At 60.8% G+C, this 12634-nt stretch overlaps 1 protein-coding gene across 1 annotated transcript; it reads right to left on the bottom strand.

Annotated features, from left to right (window-relative positions):
* Positions 1-955: 955 nt before the first annotated feature.
* Positions 956-7875, bottom strand: LOC135328248 (maestro heat-like repeat-containing protein family member 2B). Its single transcript, XM_064511038.1, is given in 18 exon segments — positions 956-1113; positions 1359-1511; positions 1693-1815; positions 2020-2139; positions 2299-2406; positions 2682-2734; positions 3328-3469; positions 3760-3800; positions 3940-4099; positions 4289-4396; positions 5001-5097; positions 5368-5449; positions 5901-6014; positions 6107-6176; positions 6453-6545; positions 6880-7023; positions 7222-7373; positions 7827-7875. Coding segments are annotated over 18 exon segments (1959 nt in total). The 3' UTR covers positions 956-963.
* Between the last annotated feature and the right edge of the window lie 4759 nt (positions 7876-12634).

Genomic DNA, 12634 nt, shown 5'->3' with positions numbered 1-12634 from the left:
TGCAGCATCCTCATATTGGTGTCAGTGCTCATTGGCCCGGAGGCTGGGGGAGCCTCCGTGCCGTCTCAGGCGAACGGGAGATTGTCGCATCAGAAGGCGACAGAAGGGCCAGCAGGTACCTGCACGTGCAGAGCGTCTGCCGCTGTCGCCCCCTCCTCTTCCGCCGGCTCCAGGGCAGGCAGGGGCATCACGCTCCGCACACACTGATCCAGGAGGTCGCGGTTTTCCTCCCGGCTCAGCGATGGCTTCAGTTTGCTGGCAGAGAAAGAGGGAAACACACAAGAGTCTCACTACCACTGCCCAGAGCAGCGGCTCAGATGACAACTCCCCGCAGCCCCGGCGCAAAGACCCTACCTCAAGTGCCCCACGGCCACAAATGCTTCCTGGCGCACGGGGGACGCCAGGCGATCCCGGGGCTCCCCCTGCACGAAGCCCTGCAGGTCACAGAGACACGCGCACAGTGGGCAGCGGGCAGCCGCCGAGAGCCCTCCCGCCGGGACCAGGCTCAGGGTGCTCCAGAGGTCGCGTGCGGCCAAGGCGGAGCATCGCGCCTCGGGACGACCGGCCTCGGGGCTCGGCCCCAACCTCCCCGGTGGCACCGTCCCAGCCCCGGCACTCACCAGCAAGGTGTCCAGCAGCTCCCGTTTGCGGCAGAGCTCCACGCCGCGGGAGCCCCCCGCCACCCGCACGGCCCGGCTGACCTCGGTGACGCTCCGGATCAGCGCCAGCTTGAGCTGCATGTCCTGTGTCCCGGCACAGGGAAACACGGCGGCACCGGTGAGGAACTCCTCACAGCACCAAGGGCTCAACGAGGAACACGGCGGGCAGTCCAGCCCCAGAGCACAGCGCACAAGGGCGACTGCGTCTGCCCAGAGCCCCGGCTCGGCACACGGGTCGCAGGAAGGAAACCTCCTCTCCCCTCCCGGGAAGAAGCTCCCCCCGCGAAGGCATGAGCTTTCCCGGCTACCTACCGCAAGGAGACCCCCGGCCCCCGGCCTGGGGAGCGGGAGGGCGAGTCCGGCACGCCTGCGTGGGGAAAGGGGTGTGGGAAGGGCAGCGAGCAAGGCCCCGGGGGGCAGGACTTACCTTGGTGGAGAAGGAGAAGCCCAGCACCTGGAAGGGGAAAGGCGGTGGAGTGAGAGGCAGTGAACCAAGGCGCACAGACGCAGGACACGCAGCAACGGCCCCGGAGCGCACAGACCCCGCAGGGCAGCAGGGACGAACCAGGGCTGCTGCGTCCCCCTCCGCCAGCACGGGCAGGGCACAACCGCCCCCGGGGCGCTGGGGACAGTCGGCACTCGCAGGAGCTTCAGGGAAGACCCACGTCTGTGTGGCTGGCCCTGCGCCCGTGCACCCACCTGGCAGCTGGCGCGGTAGTGCTGCAGGATGCGCCCCACGACGTCGCTCTCCACGCGGGCCAGGAGCTGCTCCGGGGGGGCGCAGAGCGCGATCTGGCCGTAGGCCAGCACGAGGGCCATGTGCCTCCCCGCTCTCTTCCCCTGGTGGTATTCCTGCGCCGCGGTAGAAGCCACGAGACGTCAGCCCAGCGCCTCCGTCGGGCCCCAGCTCCCGCTGCCTCCCGGCGAAGGAGCTGCCCCGCTTTCCACGCAGCAGCCACCCCTGGGCTGCTACTGGTTTGGAAGTGAAAATAAAGCAGAGGAAAAACGAGCCAAGACACCCGGCATCCTTTACCTTCAGGCGTTTGAAAGCCCCAGACACTGGTCTTTCCTCCATGGACGCCCCAAACTCCTGCACCACCTCCAAGGCAAGGTGGAAGTGGCTCTCGGCAGAACCGGCCAAAACAGAAATCATTGCCTGCAACACAAGGGAAAGGGTGAGGCGGCCTCTGGCCGACACTCAGCCACGGCAAGCTCCGAGCGACACTCGCGATATCGTCCGACAGAAACAGCAGCGACAAGGAAATGAGAAGAGCCTGGAGCGCTCTGCTCGGAGAGATCACCGCTCCCCTGGAAATACCGAGGGGCTCCGGGGAAAGCAAGGGGAGAAGAGGAAACTCACCTCTCTCTCAGACGCTTCCAAGTAATTTGTCCTTGAGAGATGCTTCTTCATTTCCCCGCGGACATAGGGGACATGCTGACACGCTGCCAGGGACACCCCGACAGCTTTATACAGGAAGGCCTGAAAGACAAGCGGCCACCCCAGACGTGGTCACGCACAGCCTGGCGGCACAGAGCCGGGCCGCGACGCACCAGCCCACACCAGGCACGACTGAGCTGGCCGCGGCGCCTGGCCGTCCAGCTCGGCTCCTGCAGAAACGAGGCCTCGGCAGGGACCCACCTGCTTCCGGGACAGCCAGGGGTAGCTGCCCGTCTGCTGGCTGAGCTCCACGCTCAGGCCCATGGTCCAGGCCTGGCTCTCGATCGTCTCCAGCGATGTCCTCAGGAACTAGGAGAAACACAAGTTGAAGCAAAGCCCCCGCAGAGCGGGTCACAACGTGCAACGATGGGACATGGCACAACACGACACGACCCTCTGTGATCCACAGCTCTTTGCAAAACAAAATCCTCAGGGCCTTTGCAGGGGGTCTTTCCTGTGTTTCCTGTTTTCTGAACAAAACTGGCATTTCCCTGCTCAGGGCTCCCCTGCTCCTGGTTACCTTTCCACCCACACCTTCCCCCACTTTCCCACCGGTAGCTGCTGCCCTCGCAGCAGTGCTGTACCTTAAGCAGGAGCTGCTCCCACTCGGCAGAGTCCAGGCAGCTCTCGCTTTGCCCTACAAATCCGGAGCAAGAAAACCCTCCGTGTTACTTGGTGCCACAGAAGAGCCCGGGGGCTCCTTGGCACTCAAACACCCTCCGGCTCCCACACCAGAAGGGGCCCAAGCCGCGAGGCTCAAGCCCTCATGCCAAACTCTTGGCCAGGCCCAGGACACCTGACAGACCCTGGGGACGGGGGACAGGGGCACAGACTCAGCTCAGCCACACACCCGCCGCTCCCAGTCCCCATTGCTCGACTGCAGCTCCAGAGCAAGCCAGGCCCTCACACGAGGGCTCGGACCACGCACACACATTTGCACCAGGACACGTTTCACCCACCCCCAGGAGCACCAAGTCCAGCCCTCCCAAACACCCACCCAGCGAGGACGCCGGGGTGCTGCAACACCTGCTCGTGGCAGTGATGGGCAAGAAAGGCCCCATCCCCCAGATAAACTGCTCCTGGGCGTCAGCGCTGCTCCCTGGAAGGGCAACGGCTGCAGAGCCAGCGCTGAGAAACCCAGGGCCAATTCCCCTCCCTCACGCCTGGACACTGCCTTTTCCTGCCTCCCCTTCGGCCTCTCCAGCCTCCTCTTCCCCAACGGCACGTTACCTTCCAGGCACTGCAGCAGGAAGGGGATCTTCACAGCTCACACCATCCCCACGGCGCTGTGGATCTCTGTGGACAGGGCCTGCAGCAGCTGCAGGGCAGCGACGCCGCAGCCGCTGCCGGCGTGAGGAGACGCCGCAACCACCTGGGAGAGGGCAGGCGAGACCTGGGCTCGGGGCGGCCGGAGGAGCCGCAGCTTCTCCCCGCAGGGAGGGCGGCTGCCTGGCCCCGGCCCAGCTGGGAGCTTCTCCCTGGCGCCGCCGGCTTCTCCCCCGCGCAGCAGCAGGGTCCCGCGAGGCCAGGGAGGCTCCGACTCACTCTCGCACGCCTCTTCCTCCCTGTGGGCTGCTGGCCCCGGCCTGCGACACAGCTCTGCCCCGACCTCTCCCGTCACCTCCAGCCCCCAAAAGCGCTTTCCCCGGGGCCCCTACTCACCAGCAGGCGAGCCAGCAGGGCCTGCGGCCTCGGCAGCTTGGCTGTGAGGAGACAGAAAGGCCGGTGAGAGCGGCGCGACCCGCCATATCCTGCCCCTGCCCAGGCTGGGCAGCCCCCACGTGGCCCACGGGCCGCCGGCACAGCCTGACACGGCTCACGGCGAGAGTTTCGGCTTCCTACCTCGCTCCCGGGAGGCCACGACATCGGGCTCCTCCTCTCCGTCCTCGCCCCCTGCTCTCCCCCGGCTCTCGGCCAGCTCTCGCAGGCACCGGCAGAGCGGCACCAACGTGCCGGTGTACTGGGCTGGCACCACGTACTGCAGGAGCCGCGGCCACAGGAGCTGCAGGGAAGAACGAGGCCATTCAGCACGTTGCGGCTCCCACCTCCGTGCCAGCTCGAGCTCGTTTCAGCTCTGAGATGGAAACGACGCTCTGCATTTCCACTCACCTTGTGCGCCTAAGGGGCTGCTCGGGGAGCACTTTGGGGAGAGTGGGGCAGGGAGGCAGCAGCAGGGCGCAGGACGACTTACTTTGGTCATCCCCCGGACGGAGACATCCAGAGAGCGCAGGATGTCCAAGCACAGGGCTTGAAGATCTGCTGCTTCCTGCGCTTCTGCTTGAGACAGCTTTCTCTGCGCCTGCAAGACACAGTTGGGACAACACCAGCATCAGCCCCTGTCCCTGAGATGGGAGGTGAAGCATGAACCACCCAGCGCTATTGTGATGCTCCCCTGGGAGCCCCCATCTCCAGAGGCAGGAGAGAGCAGAAAGTCCCACAGGAGAGGCCAGATCCCAGGGGAAGGAAGCACTAAACAGGCTGCGACCAGGGAGACTCGCTGCTCCTTGGGGCGGTCGCCAGCATCGTTAGTCGGGGTGTCAGGATTACGAGCTCCTCCAGGGCCCAAGTGATGCCGCAGTGGCACCAAGCCGATGCAAGGAGGTTGCCCTGCGGCAGGGCTGTACTCAGTGACAGCGCTGAAATGGCAGCACGCACGGCCCAGCGGAGTCACGGCCCAGGCAGCACCGCAGTCGGATTTGTTGTGTGCTGGTGGGAGGCCAAAGCACTCCCCCAGCCTCCTCCGAGATCTCCCCGGGAACGGCGGTGGGGACGCCGCTCAGCCCTCTGCACCGGGGACTGCAGCCCTGCTGGGGGGGGGGGCTCCCCATTGCCAGGGCGCCCGCAGGGGCTCCCAGGACACCCCAGGCACACAGCAAAGCCGAAGCGTCACGCTCTGCCCTCACCAGTCTGCCGGAGGCCTGGCTGAACGTGGCGAAGACGTGGGCCACCAGATCCCAGGCCGAGCAGCTCCTTGGTGAAGCGCAGAACTGCCCTCGCCACCTGCCATGGAGCACATTGCAGTTACCCTCCTCTGCTCAAAAGCCCAGGGGCAGACACCTTCACACCCATCCAGCCCCTGTGCCCCGCGGGGAGACCATGGGGGTGCAGGAGGCCCCGCTGCTCCCACAGCCACTGCCACGCAGCAACATTTCCACGGGGAAACGCTCCTCTAGGCTCGACCCCCAGCAGCAGCCCTGCCAGGGGCTGGCCAGGCTCTGCCCCCAGCAAAAGCTTTCTCTGCTGCCCACCGCGGTGCCGCCCCGCGCCAACCAGCTCACCTTCCTGCTGGAGTCTCCCAGCGCACAGCGCACCGCCTGCACGAGCAGGGGCAGGCTCTGGCCTCTCTCTGCTGCTGGAAAAGACGGGGAGAGGCGGGCGCTCAGGCAGAGCCCTCATTTCAGCAGGGAGCTGCCAAAGCTCCCAGCTCGCTCACACACGAGCGGCACAGAAAACCCAGGACAAGACTGTGACGGCCGAGGAAGCAGCAGAGTCCCCCAGTGACTCTGTTTACAGACACAACTGGGTGACGGGACCGACTGTTTTAACAACACAGAGTGCTGCAGAAATGCGATGGGTACAAGTAGCTCATGTCCCGGCCCCATCACCGAGCGTCGAGTGCTGTCACCGGTGCGTCGCCATTTACAGCTGCCTCATCTCATCCCTGTCCCTGCAGCTGCGTGGCAGCTCGGCTGGGGAACACGCACTTTGCAGCTCGTTTCGGGCGTTTGTGCATCACTTGCAGTCATGTCTGCCCCCAGCCCGGCAGCCCAAACCCCTGGCTGGCCTCGCTGCGCCCCGCTGACCTGTGGGGCGCACCAGGGCTCTGAGCAGATCCAAGGACACCACGTGAGTGGCCTCGCTCCCACTCCCCAGCTGTGAGCGCAGAAAGGCCACCGTGTCCTCAGGGCAAACTCGGGCTGTGAGGGAAAAGTCGTGCTCTGCGTTAGCCAGAGAGTAGGGAGAGAGCAGCGAGGGCACAGCGGTGTCCCGCGGAGTCTCCTCCCCTCACCCAGCAGCAGGACGCAGGAGGACAGCTCCGACCAGTGCTCCCCGCTGTGCTGCTTGCTCCCATCACTGAGCTGTGGGAACAAGGGGCGCTTTAGAGAGAAGAGCATCAGCTCCGAGGGGACTGGAAAGAAACTGCTGCCTCCGCTCTTGTCTCCCCGGGGGCTTTGGCTACAGCAGCCTCTAGACCCCAGCATAGGAGGCAACTCCCAAATATCTGCATAGACCTGGCCTTAAGGTAGGTCCCGCCGCAAGGACACTCTGCCCGGCCGCCCAGCAGGACCTTCCTGTCCCCGTGGGTCAGGTCTGCTGCACCCAGCGCAAGCGGTACGGGGTCAGGCTGCCCTTACCTGGTGGTGCACAGCGGTGCCAATGGCCTGGACCTCGTCCTGGGGGATGGGGATCTGCACTTCCCCCAAAATCTCCAGAAAATAACTCAGAGCCTGCAAGGGAACGGGGGTGGGAAGAAGAGTGGGGCTGTCACCTAAAGCAACGTCTTAAGAAAGGAAACCCAGCGTTTCTGTGATGAAATTCCAGCCCCCTGGAAAAAAACCCTCCCTTCCCAAGGAGGTCAGCCCCGGGGATGCTCAGCTCCCTCTCGGCCCCACCTGGGCTGCTCTGGCGCTGCCCGAGAAGCCCAGCAGGCCTCAAGCCTCCCCTGCTCTCCCCCTTTCTTCTCAAGGGCTCCCAGCTCCTTCAGACACCCCACAGACCCCCAACACCTCGCGGCACACGCACAGACCCCACAGCCTTACCGTGCCCCACATAACGCCTCACCTTGGTCACCCGGAAAGTGTCCTGGACCTGCTGGTACTGCCCCAGGAGCCAGGGGAGCTGCTCCCACATGCACTCGTGGTGCTCTTCCTCGCGCACAAGGAGGCCCATCATGGCAGCCATCGCCCCCAGGACAGCCTGCTTGGCCTGCAGGGAGGGCAGCAAGATGCTCTTCAGCGGGGCCCAACGTCCTTCCACCCCGACACGGTCTGCCCTCCCCACGGAGAGGCAGTGCCCTGCTCCCCTGGAGGAGAAGGCCTTGCTCCAGAGGAGAGGGCACGTCCCCACCCCGGCCCCGCCCAAAGGCCCCCGGAGTCGCGGGGCCGGCACGGCAGCCGCTCTCACCTCCTCCTCCTCGCAGCCCAGCCAGCTCCCCACCACATGGTGGAAGAGCGGGGAAACGCTGCTGCAGAACTGGGCCTGCCCCATGCGCGGGAAGCTGCATTGCTCCCAGGCGCCCAGGTAGGTGTTCACGGCCTTCGACCACTGCTCCAGGACTGCGGCGAGAGAAGGGCAGAAGGATCAGGGCAGAGCCTGTGGCGGGGACGAGACCTTGCTCTGCTGCCCCAGCCTGCCCTCAGCCGCAGCCCCCCGCTCGCCGCGGCTCCATCCGAGACCGGGTCCGGCCCCAGGCACAAGCCGCGCGGTGCTCGGAGATGCCCTGATGGAAACGCTGCGCTGTTGCTCTCCTCCTCCCCATCACACCTCCTCCTCCTCCTCCTCCCAGCCGTGTTCCCTTCCTGCGCTTCCCCCTGCGTCCCTGCCCCAGCCGTCCCAAACACTCGCCCTCTCCCCCAAAACCCCCCAAAACCAGCCCGCCCTGCACGCAGCAGGCGGGAGGGAGCCGGGGCAGAGCTCAGAGCCCGGCAGGTCGCACCGGGAGCAAAGCGCAGCAGCAGAGGCGCCGAGGCTGCCCCGGCCCTGCCCCTGCCCGCGGGGCCGACACTCACCGCTGCAGACGGCGCGCAGGGTCCGGCTGCTCCCCACCTGGCTCAGCATCATACGCAGGGCGAAGAGCGTCATGCCCACGAAGGGGACGCACCGCAGGGCTGCAGAGAGGGCAGGGCAGAGGCGCAGAGAGCGGCCGTCATCACTGGGAGCCGGGACAGCGCGCGGGGGAGCCCCGGGGCAGCACGGCGGGGGGAGCCCCCAGGCTGCTGGGCCCCTGGCGATGCGCCGGGGGGCCAGGGGGGCACCAGAGCTGCCCCAGGGGCTGGGGCAGGCCCCGGCATGGGGACGGCTTGGCGGGACTCGATGGGGTGCTGGTGCCTGCCCCAAGTGGGGTGCGGGGCAGCCCTTCAGGGGGCCTGGGAGGGCGGCGGGGGCAGAGCCAGCCCCGGCAGCCAGCGAGCGGCACCGAAACCTTGCAGCCTCCGGTTCAGCATGGAACATTTTGGGGAGATCGGGGAAGATCCCTTCTCCCGGGTACCGCAGACCACAGCCCCGAGCCAGAGGCTGACGGGCCCTACCGTAGCTGCTGGCCAGCTTGCCCAAGGTGACGAACACGAGGTCCTCGGAGATCTCTCCCAGGGCCCTCAGGTGGCACTGCAGCTCGTACATGACGCTATCAAAGTGGGAGTGGGCCAGAGCCACCAGGACGTCACTGGCGGCCATCCGCACCTCCTCCGTCACACCCTGGCGAGAGCGGGAGAAAGGCTGAAGGCGCCGGCAGCAATCGCCTGCCTCCAGCTCTCGGTTCCTGCCTTGGCCACCTCCCCGCACAGCTCCAGGTATCACCCCCCAAATCCACTGCAGCGATGAGTCCCCAAGGCCTCTGCCTCCAGGAAACACTTGCTGGTGCAGAAATCGTGGCCCTGCACGTCCCAGCTCCGCCACCAGCCCTGGGCGCAGGCGCCGCTGGCACAGGCAGCTGCTCTGCTCTGCGCTCCCTCTGCAGCAGGGCTGGATACGGCCTTTGCTATCGCGGAGCCGCATCCGCGGGGAAGGAGCTGTCACAGGGGGTCTGGGAGCCTCTGACAGGGCTTAGTGCTAGACACAGGTCCTCAGAGCCCTCCTACATTTTACCAAACCGGGCTCTAGCCAGGCGCCTCTGGCTGCCTTCAGAGAGGAGCAGCTCACCTGCGCCTCTCTCATGTCCCTCGAGGCCGCTGCGATCACTCTGGCCAGGACAGCGCTCTGCACGCGGCCGTCATCGCCCTGCAGGACTCTCTCCAGCTCTCGGTAGATCTCCGCTCTGTCGCCCTGGGGACGCAGCCCAGAAAGGAACAGGTTGGCCTTGCTTTTCCTTATTGCCAGGGAGTCCCAGAGCTGCAGACATGGGCCCTGTAGTGCCTGCAAAATGGTGTCTCCGCATCACCTCCCTTCTCAGTATCTAGGCAGAGAAACCAGTCGGGGCAGCAACTTCCCTGGAAAGTGTTTCTGAGATGCAGGATAAACCCCGCGTGGCACAAGGCATCACCCAGGCAATGGGGAATGTACCTGGCAGGGAGAAGGGGATGCCCTTAGCTGAGGCACAGGAAAATTGTAAAAGACTGATGGTACAGTTGGCTTGTCAAAAAGGCACACAGTTACATTATGGCAGGAAGAGTGGCCCTTCGCAACAGATGGTAATCCAGCACAACAGTGGCCAGCAGAAGGGACTTCTGATGAGGAAACAGTAGCTTTCCTGCAACATCATCTAGAAGAGAGGTTTCCAGCTCAAACAGATTACTGGTCCATTTGGGATAACTGGGCATGGGCACAGGAGCATTCAAGCCAGAAAGCAGGGAGGAAGGGAACCCCACCAAAGGTGACACTCTCACTAGCAGATCCTAGTACCCCAGACCATGCTCCAAGAGTTTGCAGCCAACAAAGTAGCCAACCCTTATTTGCTTTTACAGGGAAAGGGCAACAATTAACATGGACACACCTCCCACCAAGTTTCACAGGGTCTCCCACCCCTTTTTTCCACAAATACTGGAGAAGGATGTAAAGGATATCAAATTACTGGGGGTAATCCACATTAGCTCTAGTGTAGTATGTAGATGACTTGCTGATAGCAAGTAGAGATGAAGATACCTGTCTAATAGACTCTGTACATCTCTGCACTGCTTTGGCAGAAAACTGTCACCAGGCATCTCCATCTAGTCTCCAGCTGTGTCAAAAGGAAGTAGAATACCTGGGGCTCATTCTGAAATAAGGGCAACAACTACTAGACCCAGAAAGAGGAGATGCTGTAATAAATCTCCCACCTCCAGGAACAAAGAAACAGTTGCAAGGATTCCTTGCAGCTGGGGGATTTTGCACACCATGGATTCCTGGGTTGGGAGAATTAACAAAACCCCTGGCAGAGGCAACCCAGAATGAAGAAGCAGAACCCATTGCACAGGGCCCCAAAAGAGAGCAAGCTTTCAGCACTATGAAAGGAGCTTTGGCATCTGCACCTGCTGTCCAGCTCCCAGATTAGACAAAGCCCTTCGATTTGTACATATATGGACCTAAGGGGATTGCCAGCAGAGTAATAATGCAAGAATTAGGACCCCACCAGAGACCAGTAGCATGTTATTCTGCTCAACTAGATTAGGCTGCAGCAGGGGCACCAGCCTGCACCAAATCTGTGGCAGCAGCACTAGTGGAGAGCAGCCACCCTCCCATTCTGGGACACCCTGTAACTGTTTGTCCCACACAAAGGGGAGATACTGCTAAAACAACATGCAACCCAAGCACTGTTGCCACAACAGGCACACAGATATGAATTGATCCTCCTCATGGCAGATCATGTAGTCTTGAAAAGAGGCAATGCCTTGAATGCAGCAGCCCTAATACCTCTGCCTGATGATGGAGAGAAACATGTCCAACATGAGCAGGTAATGCACACTTCGAGTAAGCCAATAACCCCTTTAACTGATGTTCCTTTGCAAAACTCAGATCTAGTTCTATTTGTAGATGGGCTCATCCTACTAGCTGCACAGACAGCGACAAACTGGGTATGCTGTAGTCAGCCAGGAACAAGTGATAGAGGCTGAACCGCTTCTCACACAAATGAGTGTGCAAGGAGCAGAACTAGTAGCCTTGACACAGGCAGCGCACCTGGGAAAAGGAAAGCAAGTCATCATCTACACCAGCTCTCAATATGCCTTTGGGGTATGTCATGCAACTGGGATGTTTTGGAAAGAACGAGGACTTTTCACATAGTCAGGAAAGAAAGTGGCTAATGGAGAAGAAACCACGCGATTTGCTAGAGTCAGTCCAGCTGCCTGAAGAAATTGCTGTGATGCACTGCCCAGTCCGTACTAAGGACACTACAGAAATTAGGAAAGGAAATGCTTTAGCCAACACCACTGCAAAGGCTGCAGCCCAACAACCTTTGAGAGACTGTGTGGTTGCAGCTCCAATCAGGAACCAGAGTGAATGGCTGAATTTAATACACCCCAAAACCATGCACGAAAAGGACTGCTCAGGAGCAGAGAAGAAACAATGGGAAAAAACAAAATGACAATAGAATATGGACACTTGGGGGAAAACATTCTACCCACCCCAACAAAGTAATTACTGTAGCTAGGTGGTTTAATGATAAAGCTCATGGGGGAGCCCAGGCAGTAGCTAACCAGACACAGAAAGCATGGGCCAAACCAGGAATTTATGCAGCTGCAGAAAGAATAACTGATAGCTGCCCAACCTGCCAAAAGGTCTCCAGCAGCAAACCAACCTCAGAGTTAGGGGGACAACCGTGGGCCTCCTTCCCTTTTCAAAGGCTACAACTAGACCTCGCGGATATGCCATCCACCAATGGGTACAAACACTTGTCAGTGATAGGAGATCAGTCATCAGACTGGGGAGAGGACTTCCCAACAAGAAAGGCTGAGGCAGGAGGGGTGGTAAAAACCTAACTAAAAGAAATCCTACCCAGATATGGGGTTCCAGAAGCAATGGAGTCACACAGGGCTACCCATTTCACAGCAAACATAATCAAGCAACTATACACATCCCTAGGGAGAGAGAGAAACCTGCATATCCCTTATCACCCACAGTTTGCAGGACAAGTAGAAAGAATGAACAGAACATTAAAAGAAAAAATAGCAAGAATATGCACACACACACACACACACACACACACACACACAGAGCTCTAAAATGGCCAGAGGCATTGAACTTAGCTCTATGGGATGTTTGAAATGCCCCATGACAACCCAGAGGGGCAACACCAGCAGAAATTCCCTTTGGGAGACATTGAGCCATACCAGGGCCTTACACCCCTGCTAAGACCAGCCTGTTAGAGATGAACAAGTGACACAACATGTACTAGCTTTACAGGAGCAGCTTAAGGCTTCACAAAATCAGGCTCCCTGGTTTCAGCCAGTACCATCTGACATTCAGGCACATGACAGACAGCCTGGGGATGAAGCTTTAGGTAAAGTATTTCTACAAAAATCCAAGTCAGAACCTAAGTGGGACAGGCCACATACTGCCATGCTGTGTTCTTACTTGGCTGTTCAAGTTGAACTGTACTTGCATACACTGGAAAGAGACGGGCATGTATGAGAACCCTTGGCAGTCTTATATTCATAGACACCACTGCTGCAAATACAAGTAGTGACTCAAATATTTGTGTTCATAACTGGACCAAAATTATGGGATGCAACTTCAATCATTCAGCTCCTGTTAGATCTTAACAGTTGTTACCATCTAATTATACATTGACTCAGAATTTACTACCTACCCCCACTGGAATACATCTTACACTGGTGAAAAAGCTACTACAACATGATGACCTGCATCAACTGCTAGAAGGCATCCAAAACAATGGACAAGAACTCTC

Source organism: Dromaius novaehollandiae, chromosome 4 (assembly GCF_036370855.1).
Source record: "Dromaius novaehollandiae isolate bDroNov1 chromosome 4, bDroNov1.hap1, whole genome shotgun sequence".
NCBI classification, from domain to species: Eukaryota; Metazoa; Chordata; class Aves; order Casuariiformes; family Dromaiidae; genus Dromaius; species Dromaius novaehollandiae.
Note: the sequence above shows the minus strand (reverse complement) of the source record. Positions and strands in the feature narration are given on the sequence as shown.